The sequence below is a fragment of the Manacus vitellinus genome, unplaced genomic scaffold, assembly GCF_001715985.3.
Source record: "Manacus vitellinus isolate BGI_N305 unplaced genomic scaffold, ASM171598v3 scaffold_56_pilon, whole genome shotgun sequence".
In the NCBI taxonomy this organism is placed as follows: domain Eukaryota; kingdom Metazoa; phylum Chordata; class Aves; order Passeriformes; family Pipridae; genus Manacus; species Manacus vitellinus.
The window spans coordinates 2138658-2156989 of record NW_021940660.1 but is presented as its reverse complement, the minus strand read 5'-3'; the positions used below and the strand labels follow the sequence as shown (position 1 = coordinate 2156989).

Sequence of the window (18332 nt, the reverse complement as noted above, 5' to 3'; positions counted from 1 at the left end):
CCTTCTCCGGCCGGGAGGGCGGGAGGGCTTGGGCAGTCCCGGCGGTACCGCGGGGCCCTGGTCCGTCAGCACCGGGAGATTGGCAGCGCCTGTGCCTCCCTCCGAGCCCTCGTGTGCCGAGGCACTCGGGCAGCCCAGCAGTAACGCTGCTGTTGCATTATAGGTTTATTATTTTAGGATCCAGTTAAGTATTAAATTCTTCTCTCAGTTTCTCACCTACCTCTGAATAGATGTTTTATGAAACCGATGCCCCTAAACAGCTTTTATGAAACAGGACACTGAATGCATGCTGAACTGTTGTCTAAAACTTTTCTAACTAGGAACAAAATGACAGAAAAAGAATTCCCTGCCCTCTTGATCCAAAACAGTGAGTATATGTAAATGCTTTCCCTATTCTTTGTCAGAGTTCACATGACAAATGCTATTACTTACTTTTCTTTCCATTTTGATTTTAGCACTGTATATGAAGACCAACTACAAAAGCATTTAAAAAAATGTAATTCAAGAGAGAAGCCAAAGCCCGTAAGTGCAGCATAAAATCAGCACTTCTTTTCAGATTTAAGACCTTAAACATTACATCTCTGTAGAGAATTTGTTGTGCTGACAACAGCTGACAGCACTTCTAGCAAGCACTACAGTAAGGACAGCATGGAAGCTGAATAAGTACTTCCTGAAATGGAATTCATGTTCCAGTCTCCTCCTGTTCTGTGTCCCTTCACACTGTAGTTTGGTACAACTTTTCAGTTCTCTTAGTTACAAAAAAACCCCAAAAGCTGAATTAATTTTTCTCAAAAATGTACCCTGAGAACAGCCTCTTGCAATGCCATTCATTTTGGAGGCTGGGTGAGAGGTTGTCCTCGGAAAGCAGAACTAGCAGGGAGGCTCTAGGTACTTTCAGCCAACTCCTGGTTCCTGCAGGCCAGCAGTGAGTCACGGAAAGCTGGGCAGACACTTGCAGCAGTGCTGAGGGAAGGAACAGAATATGTGTTTAAAAGCTGTTCCCAGAAAAGATGGCTTCTTTATTGCCTTTCTGCCTTATTAGTATTGCACTGTCACTATTACCTGAGAAACAATAACAAATGGTCTCTGCAATCAGTAAGCACTGACTGCTTAAATTTTGCGAACATGTTCAATCTTGTAAAAACATGTCAGAACACTCATTTGTGCCAGGGATTCAGGATCAGACTATAGGAAGAGAAATTACGTGGAAAATCTTATTTTGCTGTGGATACCTATTGCTACATATCTTATGATAAAAATGCTGAAGAATGTAGTAATTTGCTTCCTGGTAATTAACAGAATCAGATTTTTCTTTGATTTTTTAAAGGTCTACTTTGTTCAAGATATTAATGCAGGTTTAAAAGATGTGGCAGAAATACCAGAAAAGCAAGTGAGTATAATTATTTGTTTTTAAGTTCAGTCCTTACATAACATGTTGCAATTTATCATATGAGTATAAAGCACTAGAAAACTTAAAAGGTCTTATATTTATAGGTGGCTTTTTTTTTTCCTTAAAAAGGTCACTTTATCTTCTCTATCCAGTGAAGAGCTGCAGAACTTAATTGTCAAGTTGAAAAAAGCAAGTAATGGTGAGCTTACTTAATACTAGATATAATGTTTTAAATTTAATTTATTAAGTTTTTCATTGTTATTTCCATTGTTAGATATCTGTAAAAATATGCGACATGGTATTAAACACATATGAAGTAATTATCAGATAGACTACAACAGCTAAATGTTACTATGAAAAATAAACTAGACTGAGAGAATGATAAAACACCTATCCTTTGTTCCCTTCAGTTTTTGTTTCCCACTCAAATATTACTACAGATAACAATTATAAACATATGATGAGAGATTTATGTTCCTAACAGACTGTTTGTTAGTGCTACAGATCGAGCTCATGTCACTATTGTAACATGTGTTACAAACCAGAAACTCTTGGAAACTGGAAAGCGATGCCTAAAAGTTTTGCATTTCCATGCAGGCCTGGAACTTCATCTTAAGGAAGAAATACTGTCCCACCAGGCTTTACAAGAAGCCTTAAATGACCCAAAGAATGGGGAATCTGCTTTCAAACACTTGAAACAACAGGTGTGGTCACTGATTTACTAATAGCTAGAGATGGGTTTGGAGTGCAATTGTGCTGCTGTAAATTTGAGCAACTCTGTGTGTATAATGCTAGTAGCTTCCTATAGAGGAAATCTGATATGCTTTACAACTTTGTGCTCTTCAAATAATAGCATGTATACAGCCCGTGAATGGCTGCTTTCTTAAGTGTGAATAACAGAAGCTTATTTACTGAAATAAACTTTAAATTGTGTGGTGCTCTGAATTATTACTTAAATATTCATATTTTTTATTAACGCATAATAAAACTGAGCTACAAAAAGTAAAATATTTGCTAAAAAGGAATCTTTTACTTTTGCTGTAAGAGCTGGTCCTGGGTCTCCTGGTTGTGTAAGAGATGCACAAAAAGAATTGGAGACCCTGAATTAACCTTCTGCCTTTTTAATGTATATTAAACAGCAGAAATTTTAAGGGAGATGGATTGTATAGTGTAGTAAAATGGAAAGGTTTGGGAAGAAAAATTTAACAGTGAGAAATGTGTGTTTCCTGTGCTCTGCTTTCCTTTCCTGTGTATTACAAAACACATAACTGCAGGAGAGAGAGAGCTCTGCAGGCACTGATGCTTTACAGAAAATGCAGTACAGTACCCATATTTTGGATGGCTACTTTGAAGATCAGCGAGAAGAATATTATAATGTGTACCTGAACCCCAGTATACATTCCACAGAGTTCTGAGTGGAGTTCTGTGAGCAGGGGAAGAAGGGCAGGGTACTGCTGACTAGTCAGAATGTATAATCCCTCTGTACAAACAACATCTTTTCCTTAATCCCTCACTGAAGGGGAGGCTTGAAAGAGTCATCTGCAGTTTGGTGACGTAATCATTTTTCTATAAGGCATCACAATACACTGTGTATATATTTGCTTGGTTCACAAATAATCTTTTGATGTTTGTAGGCTTCTATTTTAGGTAACATGGAAAGATTGCATTTACTTGGTCCAGGAAGATGTTTTGTTGAGTTTGGAGCTGGGCGAGGAAAGCTGTCTCATTGGGTTGATGTTGCCTTACAGAATGTTGAAAATGTGCAGTTTTTGCTTGTGGAAAGAGCAACCACAAGATTCAAGGTAAGAGGATTGTCACATTAGCAGTGTGTGATTTTTAAACTCTTGCCATTGAAGCTGTTAGTATTAGATTTTTAACTTCAATAAATTTAAATTTCAAAAGTTCTACGTTCCATACTTCGCCAATAGCAAATTTATTAGAAAAAAAATCCTGGTGTTTAATGTTGGAAATTCACAGATGTTGACTTGACAGGAAAAAGGTCTGGCATTAATACGTGGAGCAATATTATAATTATTAGTGGCCAGCCCTACTTAATAATCTTGTTCTGTTTAAACAGGTGGATGGAAAACATAAAAGAAGAGATTCTATATTTGAGAGGCTTCAAGTTGATATTCAGCACTTATGTTTAAGTAAGTTCCTTCTTGGCTTGTGTCACTCTGAAATAGAGGCTTATTCTTAAATTTTGAATACTGGGGTTCAAGTCAGTTTGTATGTAGAATGCTTAAATGGTCTTGGTTTTGAAGATTATTCTCAGTGGTTGCTTGGATATGTTAATGCTATGTGTATATACATATATACACACAGGCATGTGTATATATGCACACATTTTAAATGGACATTTAAAGTTTTCTACTCTATACACTTACAGGACATCATTACAGGTGAGAAATACCAAAACAAGTGGATTTTGAAGGTTTTTTTAGAACTTGCAGGATTAAACATCTTTGCATTATTTGGTTTAGGTACAAGTATGCACCATCAATGCTATAGAATTTGTGAGAACACTTCTCATAAGGAGATGCATTAATGTCATATTTACCTTTCATAGGCAGTATAGAAAGGCTGAAATGGTTAAATGTGCTTCCCAGCCACAGCATCCTATTCTTTTAATTTGTTTTAGTAAAAGAAACTTTCCTTTGACCAAACCACTGTAGTTTTAGTAGTGATAAACATTTATTTCTAAGTGTGCAGAAATTATTTTATTCAGAAAAAATGTTGCCCCAACTATAATAAGATATAGGTGCTAGGGTCATTGTGGATTGCATGAGGGGTTTGTTGGTTGTTTGTTTTTTTCCCTCTCCAGGTAAGGTACCTATTTTGGAGAAGAAGAAACTACCAGTGGTAGGAATTGGGAAGCATTTGTGTGGTGCTGCAACAGGTATGAATTATAGATGTGTGAACTGGAGAAAGTTAGGATACTAAATCTTACACTCTGAATGGACTGATCTTCCAGACTATCCTTTTAAGCTCTTCTTGCCCTCTAACCCTTTGTTGGTGAATATAGCAGTTATATTCTAATTACCTATTGACTCCAGTGGAATAGTAAAAGGATAATAGGTGCAAGGATAGTTTAGGCAGAAGTAAAGCCTTTCTTGGGCTCTATAGATTAGAACAAAGAATGCTGTGTGGTGGCATGGGTCACTTGTAATCTGGTGAAAGTACTTTTTTTAGCACAGTTGCCTCTTTGAAATATTTTTCTTTTAAATTTGTGTTGGCTGTTTGAATATGTATCCCAAGCAAACAAATAAGAATGTGTTTCTGTCCTGATAATTTTAAACTAATATTTTTCTAACATCATATGCTTACTACTTAAAAATATCTCAAACATGACACCTTTCTAGGCATTGTGACAAAGATGACACAGTTAAGCATTTAAGAAGTACATGCTCATGTTAAATAGATTGTGTCGTAGATATCAAATTTCTGGAGCAAATAGTTGCATGTTTTACAGGGAGGAGATTCTCCTACAATATGCCAATTTATTACCCAAGTGTTTCAAATTCACTTCCGTAGAACAAATATTCCAGAGGATAAGCCCTGAAGAGCTCTGGAGGTCTCATAATATTAATTTAGCATTTAGGGTTTTCATGTTTTCAAAGCATGCTTGTCATTTTTTTATCATTAAAATTGTGTTTTGGCTTAGTGTGTGATGTATGATTTTATTTTTCTTTATGGAAAGTACATTCCCAATCATGATAGAGCCTGTATAAATAATGGCATGGTGTTTATGGATATTTTTTTGGTGGTGTATCTGTTCATTCCCAGATCTGGCTCTGAGATGCTTGGTTGAAAGTTACTCAACTTGCTGTGGTGGAGAAAATGAAGAGCCTGCGGCAAAACGCTGTAGGACTGCTACGACAGAGGTGGCTCCTGACACTGCTGCTGGTAATGGCAGCAACACGGAAGACCATAAGCCTGTAGCTGGAATTGTCATTGCTCTGTGTTGCCATCACAAGTGTGACTGGACACATTATGTAGGCAGAGAGTTCTTTAAATCAGTTGGACTGGGAGCAGTAGAATTCCATTATTTCCAGAGAATGAGTAGTTGGGCCACTTGTGGCATGCGAGAAACCACAAGCAAAGCCTCTACAAGTGAAGAAAGTGAAGACCAAACTAATGACACAGAAGAACATGAGCAAACATTCAGCATGGCAGAGAGTGGTTCTGATACATGGCAAGGGTATGTGATTTTTTGCCTAGCAAATGGACTCCAGCAGAAAAGCAAAATTATGTATAGTGGCACACTAAATTGTTTTGGGTTCTCAAAAGAACTCATTTTGCAGAAATAAACTTATTACTGAACTTACAGAAATACTTTACTTTAAAAATACAGGTTTTATGGATGTACATTTCAAAATATACCAACAGTCACAGTTGCCTGACTGAAATGAACTTACAGTGATTTCAGTAGTTTCTCTAAGCTTAACTACTAATGTTAACTAACCAAACTATTCCTCTGACAGATGTTCATTCTTTTCCTCCCTTTTATTCACTAGGATACTTACTGTTGAAGAACGAAAGGAGATAGGTTGCCTCTGTAAACGGCTGATTGATCACGGACGGATTGAATATTTACAACAACAAGGATACAAGGCTGCACTACAGTATTACACAGAGTCTGCTGTATCCTTGGAGAATGTCCTGTTGACAGCTGTCCCAAGTCCATTTTTGATAACAGAGCCAACTACATGACAGGAGATAATTTGGAATTGTTAGGGAAAAAAAAACCTAAAAAACTTATCTGGATTTTTTTAAAAAGCTAATTCAGTGTTTACCAAAAAAAATGTTTTAGTCTTTCCTGTACCCAGGAAAAGGTCTTATATTTCCCAGTGTCACTGGGAATTACACATATGCAAACCAGTTCTCATCAGTGGAAAAATAAAATCCCTAAGAATATTTGACACCTGTTGTAGGCCTCTTTGCTGGGAAGAAGTATACTTGGTATTGTCTTCCATTCTCAGTTACATTCTTTATTCATTAGGATTTATGATCGGAGGAGGATCAGAAGTACAACTTTCCAGATTTCCTGAAAGACAACAAGTGAAAATAAGAGAGGAAATAACATACTTTATTTTCACTTTGAAGTTCAGGATAGCTTTGTATTTCCTCTTAAATTATTTAAGTAGGCCAAGGTTCTTTCATCAGCCTATGGTGCCAGGGGAATCTATCAAGGAAGAAAACTAACTTGTAAACTGTATTCTTGATAACTGTATTTTTGCTAATTTGATTATTCATTCATGAAATATTGATAAGAAAAAAGCTGGCCTAGTGTTCTAAATCAAGAGCATTTCATTCATTTTTTAAGCCTTCACAAAACACAGAATGAAGATCAGAGAGAACATTTATATCTGCAATGAAGTGCTCTCTGCAAGAAACAGCTGCCACCTGCACATCTGTTCAGAAGTGTTTAGTTTGGCTTCTTACTGCAACATTTAAACTGTTACCTTTGAGGCTACAAACAGCAAATTTTTGTCATAGTGTTTTAGAAATGAGAATAAACTGTGGGGCTGTTTTGTTTAGGTGACTGACTTCATGTCAGGGAAAGTAAGTTGTGAGAAACATCTGTTTATCAGGTGTTGATACTTCATTGCTAGAAGATGTATGTTGGGAACATAAGCATCTCTCCCTTATTCCTTCTTTAGTAGTACCATCTGGACAACATCCAGAAATAGGAAAAGTTGAACTTCATGAGATAAATGGTGCTGTAAGACGCAAACTATGTAAACTGATTAAATTACAAATACAAAAGACAGCTTCTACTTATCCCAGCTCTAGGTAACTCAGGCACTTTTATTCCTATGTTCCTACCAGAATATATGCTGTTTGTGTGAAGACCTGCTGTGCCAACTCCTGATAAAAGCACCCCCTGCCCTCAATAAAAATTGTTTTACAGATTTTTTGGAAAATGTTATTCATTTATTAAGAAGACTATTCATGTTTCATTTGTATATGTATCCTAGATTTTATTTATCCAGTTTGTTCTTCCCTTTCTCACTGTATTCCAGAGAGATCAGAATTAATAAAAAGTCATACCTGTTTTCTTGAGGGACTCCTGGATATAGATGTGCATGAAGTCAATGCCGAACATTTCCTGCTGCTCCTCCTCCTCTGTATCCTCACACGGAGGGAGGGTTACCTCTAGCTCCAGTGGGTTGTCTCTGAAGTTGACAAATCTGATAATTCACCAAAAAAGGTTATGCTTGCAATAAGTTTTGTCCAGAGAAAACAATTCTTTTGAAACTGAATTAAGATTTGCCAATCACTATTTTGAGCAAAATTAAATAAGGCTTTTATTATACTAAACTCACCCCTCTATCAATAGTATTAAATAAACTAAGAAGACTCTTTATAATAACACTAGCTGATTGTGGTGGGAAAAAACATTGCAGTCCTTGTCACTTTGTGTTCAGGTTTTCACTCCATAGTCAGGAGCATTGAGCTTCCACAAACAGGAGTGATGAGAACAACAGTGCAAATGCCTCCTCCCAGCTTTGCAAGGCAGTAGCCAGTCCTGTCTCTCTTTGTCCTTGGTCCATCCCTGCACCTATGCTTGCATATATTTGGTTTAAGAGGTGCTTCCAAAACAGCTGGAAACAGTAATTGTCTTACTGGGTTAGACATGATTTATGTGGACTAGCATTCTTTCTCTAAAATGGCCAGCATCCAGGAATCCAAATGAAAATGCAAACAACAGGAAAGTTTCTGTCATGGTATACAAAGTAGTATTGCATATTCAATTAAGAATTTCCATTTTTTATTTTTCATATCCTTTCGTCCATGTCCTCATACCTAATCATTTTTGTTTAATTCTGAATGTTTGATTTCTCAGTGGCAAAGTTCTACTTTTTGCCATTTTTATGCCTGTCACATATTTTTCTGCAGGCTTTTGGCTTTAGAGAGTGATATAAAAGGCCAGTTATGGGGGGGCATGAGGACATTTTGGAAATGAGAAAATGTATTATACCCTGCTTTTTCATTTGGGACTGTAACTATCATCATTCACTTCTTTAAGTGAGTTTCACTACACAAAGGTTGCTTGACCAGATCCTCAACTGTTGTGAATCTGTGCAATTATGCTGATTTATATGGTATTGTGTCCATCTGTACAACTGTGATCATGCCTTTTCTTTTCCTCTTCCTTAGTATCATTCTATGATATACAACTCAAAGAAGGCTTTAAAACTTATCTTCTAGTATTTCTATTTATATTTCTGTTGCTTTTTCTTACCTCAGATTTGTCATATCCTTCATACAAGCTGGAATATCCTTAAGCTTGTTGTTGCTAAGAACAAGAGTACTAAGATTTTTCATATTACAAATGGTTTCTGGCAAAGAGTTTATCTCATTCCTTTGGAGCCATAAAGTGTGGAGATTTTCCATTCTGAAAAACAGGTATTTGTGCACTCAATCAAGATATAGAAAATTAATCTTATCAATAATTACGATAAAATAAATAATTCTTCAGCCACATAAAGGCTGAAGAATGCAACAAGTCTCTAAGGAAACCCTCTATCCAAGATAATCACCTAGTCTCTGTTTGAAAATGTCATTGGCAATAAATATTTAACCTTATATTGTTAATTGAATGGATTATTCCAGCTCACCCAAACCATCACTTTAGGGCTGACAAAATCTTAAATTTGCTGTGAAGTTAACATAAAAATTATCTTTTGAAGTAGCATTTAATAATTAGAATTTCAGTGCAATGGAATTGAGACTAAGATGAGCTTTGAGTTTTATTTACCTGTCAATTGCATCAGGAAGCTCCTGGAGTTTATTTCCCCCCATATCTAACCATTCTAGATGTGGCATGTTGAGGAGAGCTGAAGGGATGGTAGTAAACTGATTCATGCACAAATCTATGTGTGAAAGCTTCTTTAAATCACTGAGCTGAAAAGAAGTGGAGATTTAATGCAAGTTTGTGTAGCTGTTGCAGCATTACAGCAGTGCTCTAAAAATGTTAACAAACATTACAACGTATTTTGGAGCTAGTTAACACGGAATGGTTTCTGAGTTACATTAGCTGGTATTGTCTAACAGTTACAGTTCTCACCTGGAAGGTAGGTAGGTTTGAAACTGGTCAGGCAGAAGAACTTTACCTCACCTGGTAGCAAGTGCCATAAGCGCTGATAGGCTGAAAGCCATGACTACAATGCATATATGCACTAAGCCTCATGGAGAAAGAGAATTTTAAAGACAGCACTGTCCTTAGTATGTCATACTCCATGAAATATGACATTTTTCATTAGTCAAATATTTAGATTTTTATGCATCAAATTGCACATACTGTATTTTAGAGTGGACCTTGACACCTTCCATGCTGTGAAGTCTACTAACATTCTAAAAATGCAACATAGCATCATTCAGTATTGCAGCACCTAACTCCTTTGGTGAATCATGCCTTCAGGTGCTTTTACAATGTTCAAGTGATACAAAGATAATTTATGGCAAATCTGATCCAACTGTCTAAACATTGAATGCCACTCAAGTACATACAACCAAAGCTTCACAGCATTCACATCACTGTAGTCTCGACAGGACAGAACTATGCATTTGCTATGAGCTGTTAATTTAAAAGCCATCACTCTACATTACACCTTGTAACCTGTATCCATGTAAATTTTGTAAATCCTGGATTTTGGTTAATAGTGTATATTTCCATTTGAAGATTTGATATTGGGTATCACGGTCTGGATTCACTCAATTTTGCAAGGCACTGATTGCTGACAACTGTTGTCACTACTATGTTTTTAAATAAATTTTAAAAAGTATATATGGTTGCATACTTGTCATCTCCGTCTAAGAGACTAATAGTTAGAGATGCAGGTCTCTCTCACATGTAGGTCAGTTCAAATTAAAGCTCAGTAGTAGGTGAACAGTTGTTTTTATTCCCTGATAATTGTTTTCAATATTTGAGAACAACAATCGTTCAACTGCATGCATACACAGTTGTATAAATCACACAAACCCTTTTGAGAGCTAGTTGTTCTGGTCAAGATGCTTACAGTTGTGTCCTGGCATGTGGCATGAATTTCTACTCTCAACCATAAAAGAGAACTTCCCTCTGCTAAGGCATCAGATGGGGTAAACCAGTGAAGACGTTCAGCCTAGACAAATTGACGTGAAGTGTATCACTGCCCCGTGTGCACTGCCAAGCCATTCATCTGGACAAAATAAAGATTGGCTCCTTCAGCTACTCAGGTATAAGTAGGTTTTTCTCACATGGCTTCAGTTTGACTAGTCATAAAAAAGGCTGTTCACATCAGCGTTTCTGTGGATCAGTTGTAAAATCAGAGTATCACAGCAAATCTGAAAACATGGAGTGCATCCTTTAATGATAATTGGGTTTGGATAAATTCAAAAAATATACATTAAACAAAACAAAAGAGTGTCAAAACCTGAGGAGGAAGATCACAGATATTCCTGTTGACAGCCAGTTCCAATCTTTCCAGACTGATGCAGTTACTTATTTCCTTTGGAACAGACTTTATTCTGTTGTAACTGAGAAGCAGCTCTTGGAGGCTGGTCAGCTGGCCTGCAGAGAGCACAAATGAGACATGAGAAATGCTCATGTTCATTCTATTTGAAGTACAATATTACCTGTTTTGTCTTATCCTTTAACTGTTATAGAAATGCTCTGTGTTTTCACAAATTTAAAATAAAAAATTTAAAAAAAATCACTGAAATGCAAATAGTAGAACTTCAGGACTCTTTAGTACAGAGCTGCATTCTAAAACCCCAAAACTGAAAAATTATGAATAGACTGCTCATGCTGTGGACTCAGAACATGAAGCCTGTTTTTCAATATCACTTTTCTAGCTGCATTCTGATGTCTAGTCCCTGCTGTGCTTGCAGGCTTTTTTTTTCCATGGGGAGCTTTCATAAAGATATGTGTCTTCCATCCAGTCATTTTTTAATTTGTAGGCAATCTGTGGTTTGGAGATCTCTGTCTCACTGTCAGATTTAAATCATCTGTTTTCTAACTACCCAATAGGATTTTTAGACAGGAAAAGGGCACAAAAATGGCACATTTGTGCAATTTTCTTAGAAAAGCAGCTTAAAAGAAAGCACAGCTCACCAATTTCCTTAGGTACACTTTCAATTGAGTTCCGGGATAGATCCAGAACAACAAGACTCTGAAATCTTCCAATAAATTGAGGAATTTTCTGCAGACTAGTTCTATGAAGCTGCCATTCCTGGAGATGGACTAGTTTCAATAAGCACGAAGGTAGTGTCTAAGACAAGAAATATGAACCAGAAGAAATTCAGCTTAGTATACAAGAAGAATACAGGCTGAGGTAGAAATTTTATTTGAACACTAACAGACTTTCGTTCTTCTTAAGCTATACTGTAACATGTAGGTTACGAAATGAATCCTGGTAGTTGATTTCTAAAACATGCTAAAAGTAGCAAGCATAACTGATACTATTTCAATATTATATATATTAGAAAAAGTTTTATATTTTATAAGGTTTTATATCAATATGTTAGGAAAAGGTTCTTCCTTCAGAGAGCAGCTGGGCACTGGAACAGGCTCTCCAGGTCACAGCACCAAGCCTGACAGAGTTCAAGAGATGTTTGGACAACACATGGTGGGATTCTTGGGCTGTCCTGTGCAGGGCCAGGAGTTGGAATCTATGATCCTTGTGGGTCTCTTCCAACTCAGGATATTCCATGATTCCATGATCCCAAAGTGAACCCACTGTGGGCTGTCATTGTGATCACAGATTTAGCCTGCCCCCTTTTTGCTCCCAGTATTTACATACCCGCATTACTGTCATTGATTGACAAGTTTGAGACTTGCTTTGGTTTGTTTCTTTCTTTCTTTTTTTTTTCAACAAAGTCAACATGACTGATGATGAAACTGCTCTAAATAGATTTCTGCACGTAAAGGGAGATTTAAATTCTGTTTCATAGTCTCTTAAGAAAAACAGTGAGCAGCTGAGAGTAGAAGAGCTAGGGGACAGAAAAACTACAATGTATGCAAAGAGTTCCAAACAAGGAACACCTGCCTATGGACCACCAGAGCATTGCTGGGTCTGGCTCTCCCACTGGCCTCAACACGGCCTAATTCTCATCACTTCATAGCAACTGGTATCTGCATCTCTCTGTGGCTCAGAGGGCTGTGAACTTCCACTCTGACATTATAAGCTGTTAGTGGCTTACCCCCACGCATCAGAAACCACAATAATAGTGTTCTGGGAACCTACTGCCTTATTTCTGCTCTTAGAAAGTAAACAATGGTAAGAAATATTGTCATGCACCTAAACAACAGAGTTTTCACCTTGATAATTTCAGTAGTTCTGGTGTGTTAATGTTAAATGAGGATTTATGTCATGAAACTCATAATTCAGAATGTAAATAATTTCTGATGCAGAAAAGCCTTTTAGGCTATATTTTTGCCTGAGAGTAATGCTTAATATTCATGACTAAAAAAATCCAGCTTGCTTTTACACTCACAACAACATGTCCCAACTCACTGTTAACAAAGCACACAGTGAGTACTTAACAAAAATAGTACAATTGTATAAGTGTAAAGTTGTAAATAGTAGTTTTCTAATGCATCAGTCATTCAACATGCATTCCTATCAACACTACCTTCCATTCTTCTTCCTCTATCCTTAAAATTGCTCTTCCACCTTCATTAATAACTCTTTCTTTGAGCTTTGCCAAAGCAGCTCTTTCCTCCCAGACAAGCAGTAGCCTACAAGGGAAAGATCTGTCAGTGGGGCAACAGTGAATACAGACAATAATTACTATCCTATCTATTTTCTGGAAAAAAAGACACAGTAGCCTTTTTGGATGTCAAACAATGTTAATTATATCTGGATACTAAAAATACTATCAAATTGAGGGAAGACAAACAATTAATGTAGTAATTAACAAGGTAATTCTATATATAGGAATTCTATTTTACAGTTCTTCAAATTTACATTCAGAAGGAGGACATTACTTAATTAACTTTCAACATGTTGCAGCAGGGCAACAGAATATAAAGTCATGCAGAACTAAGTTCCAAAGCCTTAATTTTGAGGCAGTCTCCTAAAAAGAAAACCTTCCATTACACCAAATGTAAGTTCAACAAAACAAGGTCAATCAGCAAGAGATTCTTTTAGCTTGATTTCCAAAGAGGACTTCAACAAGAACTATGACAATTAGGCTAATTCTCTTTCTTTCTGCTTGTATTTTCCATTAGTAGCTTTTGGATTTGCCATTCCATTTTAGACACATCTGATAAATCAGGAAGAGGTCTAAAAATAGAATGCTAAATTTCTTCAAATTTAAATTGCTGTCCAGACAGAAAACTAAGTGACCCTATTAATGCCTCTATGGAGAAAAAACCAAATTTCCACAGGTTAGAGTATCCACACAGTTATTTTAGTATCTGAATTTAACGGATTTGGTCTATATACTAATATTTTTATCACAGACACAATTCTTGGTTTGACCTGACCATATTGCTAGATTCTAACCACTGGGAATTCTGCTGGAGTAACAACTAAAGAATTAGAGTCTGGATGAGTTTGAAAAGATTAATTACAGTCTTCTGAAATGCAACATATGGTCTAGCTTTCCACATAATTAAAGATCTACAATTTACCTTCCTGCAGACCTCTGCCTGAGTTCCTTTTCTTTCTGTAATTCTTCATTTATCTTGTGTATTCTCACTTCCCAAAGTGTCTTCACAGCAGTGAATGTGCCAAGGCAAACTGCAGTTTCAGCCATGATCCTTTACATGTTCAAATGCAGTCCCAGGAATCTGATGGAACACATCAGCCCATGTATCAGTTACCAGCTGGGGACAGTGACATGAGAGCTAAAACCCTGCAATATCCATTTCATTGTATTATTACACGCAGTTAATGTATAGAACAAACAGGATTTTACCATCTGCTTTCTCTTTATAAAAATAGACAATAGCACCTAGTGAAACTGTCTTGTACTAAGAAATGGTATTCTTGAAGTCTCTGTATTCTTATTCAGCTTCTCTCAGTTCCTTCCAATGGTAGGCTAAGTACTGCAGATTTGAGCATTTATTCCCATCCCAGGAAGAAATTAAGCTGTTACCTGCAATGTAAGGCAGTTAAATTCTGATACCTGCATCCTGGCAGCTACCTGATATAAGTACTTGTGACTTAAGGAGTTTTGCACTTTGCAAAAACGGAACTGTTCCTGGAAATAAATTAGTAAACTTTATTTGCATTCATTTTCTTCATGGTTTAACTCATTATAATGCATTTTATAGTTAGTAATGCATTACCCTTTAAGAAAAGGCTTTTAAATTTTTCTGATTTGTGTTTGAATCTTCTTGTAGCCCTGCTGAGTGTCAGGATCCACATTTAAAATTAAATTCAGTCTAAAGTTTTGAAGTCACCTATCCCTTAGTGAGATAATTAAGATATATTTTCCTGAAAAGCAGCGAAGTAGGATATTCAGCCATCCTAATCAGTGCACCACTCTGAAAATCATTCATATTACCGTTACTGCAGTCATTTGGGGAAAGGGTTTGTCTTTCAGAACCAATCTTTTCTATTATATTTATTCCATTATAATTGTGTGTGGCCTGGACAAGCTACAGTTGCTTAGTGAACATTTTTGTTTTCAAACTGTCAATCATTCTATTTGCTTACTATGTCTTTTGTTAACATACTTACTTGTAAAGCATTATTATACTGAAATAATTTAATTAGACAAATAAAATGTAAAATATTAGGATTGCTTCCTACTGTAAAGACAACATAAAAATCAAATTATAATGCCTGAATAAATAAGAAGCTGGTCTGATACACTAATATTTAAGATTCTTAACTGTTCTCTGTTTGTTAAGGAAAAATGTCAGGATTTGACAAGTGACACAAATGGTAACCACAGTGTGGCACAGTGCAGTCTGGCATTTGGGTTCCAAAAGGATGGAATTTTTTCTTCTAAAGAGAGGATTGTATTCTCTTTCCCTCCCCCACATAATTGTGAGCACACTTGCTAGTTTGAAGGACTAACTAGTTTCTCTTTCAGTGGTCCTCAGAGTAACTACCCTTCCCAGTCCTCATCCCAATATGCAATAGTAATGCTATATATGCATGAGGTCTTTTGCTCTAGTTAGTGGTTACAATTTAAATTGCCTGATTTTTTTCAGGATTAAATTTCTACTGAGATCAAGTGATTGAACTAATTTATAATTTCTTGTTTGGAGATTTTTTTCTTTAACTACAAGCCTTTTTGGAAAATTAGAAATCCTTTTATATAAACTGTGCAGAAAAGGGATATTTGTTAATAGTTGTACTAGTAACCCAGTATCATACTTTACAGTCAAAACAATACTTGTTTTTAGTAAATCTTAGTAAATCTCTGGGCAACTCCCTTTTGCTGTGGAAAGCATAATATTCAATAAGTGCTCCTTCAGAACCATGAAATATGAAAGGGACTAAATATATGACTATTTTCAGGATGATTTTATCATATAACAGGACTACCACCAAAAGCTTCTTGTTCTTAGATCTTATTATTTTTCAAGAAAATAAACCCCATAATACTCATGCCATCACAGCCAACAATTCAGGAGTGAATTCCCAACTGCAGCTCTAAAACAACTGCAAATTTACTCCCAAGTAACCAGATCTCCCTACAACTTCATCTCCAGGCATCAGAAAGAATTTAACAACAACTTACCTCAATTATTTGGTGTTTTCAAGGATTTTCTGTGACTCATTGCTTTCTGGACAAGAGCAGAGACAAATTACAAATCTTGTCTGTATTACCAAAACCATTTAGAACTCTCAGACTCCAATGCAATGTCAGTCTAGTTCTAATTTTAACCCATGCTGAGAATAGAAGGCATCACATGAGGCACTTCTGCAACCTCCCCCAAGCATTTACCACTGTAAAGTCTCCCCAGTTTGCTGAGCATGACAGGGCTCCCCTGAACTCCCACTTAAAAAAGTTACAAATTGTGAAAAAGAAGAACAAAGGAGTAATTGTTATTCTCTACAATGAGCTCATATTGAATTAAAAATAACAAAGATAAAAAAGTCTAGTTTTGAATTGAAAATGACAACTACTTGTTTACTCTAGTAATGTTTCTCTGCAATATAACTGAGCTTCAAAGTGCTAATAAACAGCAACACAGACTGAATAGACTAGAAAAAGTATTACATCACTAAGTATTTTACTCATTACTTCTGTCTATGCTGAAAAATTCTTTTGTTGAAGAATTTTAGTGCCAATTAGCAAAGTCCAGATAGAAAACTAATCTTTATCAAGAGGTACAGAGGGGTTGTTACTCACCCCTTTTCATGCTTCCAACCATGAAACATTTTTAACATTCTATTTCTTCAAACAGTCCTTAGAGAAGATAAAAGGAGAATCTGTCAGAATCTGTTTCTTCAGTCAAATGGAAAGAGAGAGACAACAATAATCACAGATCACTGTTTGAGGCAGAAGCCATAAAACTGGATAATTCTAACCAAGTGCACTGGAGTATAAAATGTGAAGATGAAATTTTAAAATATTGTGAGTTTGGTTATAAACCTACCATACAGAACTTTACAACTAAAAAAACCAAAACCACCCTCTTCAGTCTACAACCAACTAAATACTGGAACACCAATACCTATTTAAAAGACATTAAGTACTTTAGCTTTCAAGTCTTTCAACCTTCTATACTTTAAAAAACACAAACAAACATTATGCAAAAGCAAAAATGATCCAAAAGTTTCTTTGTTATAGGTATTTCTTCTTTCGGTTTTGGTATAGATTCAATCTCTTGATCAAAGCCAATCATAACTAAAAACCTAACCTCATTTGCTCCTCCCTAAAGACAGATAATTAGGGTAAAAAAACTCAACAGCTCTCCCATTTATTGGAGTCTTGAGAGACAAATTTCAGGCTCCTTGTGCAAGTAAAATTATTCTGTCTTAAATATTTCAAAATCACTTTATTGCTTTCTTTCATCTACTTATGTTTCCTGTGTTTATTTTCTCAGTGGTCATCAGATTAAAAAATATACTATTCAGACTGAGCCCCTTACCACAACAATATGCTTGCAGGAAAGCAGCCATTAGGCTGTGCTCTTTTGGTAGCCTTGAGTACTGTATGTTCAAGATCAGAAGAAATAGTTTGAATCACCTGTACAGCATTGCCTGCATGAAATTCACAAATAAAAACAATATTACAATTTTTTGTGGCTTTATTTTTTTATTAGGAATAAATAAATCTGATAAAAATTAATTAGGTGATAAGCATGATATATTAGTCAAACTTTGCAAGAAATGACCTTTATATAAAAGACCCTTATACCACAATAGAAATATAAATAGCACCTTACATGGATGCTCCATGCTCCCCCTCCTACATTACCAGCTTTCCTCTTGCTCACTTCCAGCATCAAGGATAGCAGGGATTCTACCTCTGATAGCCTGTCTCACATTTTCACAGCTAAATGCAATAGACAACTTTGGTCTACACTTCTGGAGAATGCTCCTGGGTTTGATATATCTAAAGAAAGGAGAAAATGTCCATTTTGTGCGTCACAGATTCATTTTTAAGGCCATATAACTCTCTTTTCTTGTGTCTGTTTGCACCTTAGGTTTCTAGAAGGTATTTATATCCAATGGTTTTCTTCCTATCTCCCATTATATCACCAGCACAATCCTCATCTGTTTAGTTCACCTTAAAGCCATGTAACTGTTTTCTGTTTTGAAGCCGTTAACTCGAACCTATTCATTATGTGCCTCGTATCTGAGTTTAGGAAAGCCTTATCTTACAAAGTATTTTTTAATGTCCACTCTTTGTTGAATCTGATTAATCTGGTAAATGCTAGTACCTGAAGATCAATAACACAGTGCAAGCTTTTGGAACACGTTCAGCTTACTGTCAGTCTTACCTAATATAAAAATAACAAAACAAGATCCTTCTTTTTTAATTT

The 18332-nt window shown here is 36.1% G+C and overlaps 2 protein-coding genes across 2 annotated transcripts in view; one reads left to right on the top strand and one right to left on the bottom strand.

Moving 5' to 3' along the window:
- The window catches only part of TRMT13 (tRNA methyltransferase 13 homolog), a 7251-nt gene extending 944 nt beyond the window's left edge, over positions 1-6307 (top strand). Inside the window, exons 2-11 of the mRNA XM_029963227.1 lie at positions 321-367; positions 456-522; positions 1328-1390; positions 1520-1589; positions 1988-2094; positions 3025-3192; positions 3468-3540; positions 4215-4289; positions 5177-5591; positions 5908-6307. Of these exons, the coding sequence (XP_029819087.1) occupies positions 321-367; positions 456-522; positions 1328-1390; positions 1520-1589; positions 1988-2094; positions 3025-3192; positions 3468-3540; positions 4215-4289; positions 5177-5591; positions 5908-6103 (1281 nt within the window). The 3' untranslated portion in view covers positions 6104-6307. The remainder of the gene's footprint in view (positions 1-320; positions 368-455; positions 523-1327; positions 1391-1519; positions 1590-1987; positions 2095-3024; positions 3193-3467; positions 3541-4214; positions 4290-5176; positions 5592-5907) is intronic.
- LRRC39 (leucine rich repeat containing 39) lies at positions 5710-16229 on the bottom strand. Its single transcript, XM_018081726.3, has 9 exons — positions 16079-16229; positions 14013-14171; positions 13010-13115; positions 11490-11646; positions 10810-10946; positions 9156-9301; positions 8640-8792; positions 7445-7584; positions 5710-6437 (listed from the first exon to the last, which is right to left on the bottom strand). The coding sequence occupies exons 2-9, from the start codon at positions 14135-14137 to the stop codon at positions 6382-6384; spliced, it is 1020 nt and encodes a 339-aa protein (XP_017937215.3). The 5' UTR covers positions 14138-14171; positions 16079-16229; the 3' UTR covers positions 5710-6381.
- Positions 16230-18332: the final 2103 nt, after the last annotated feature.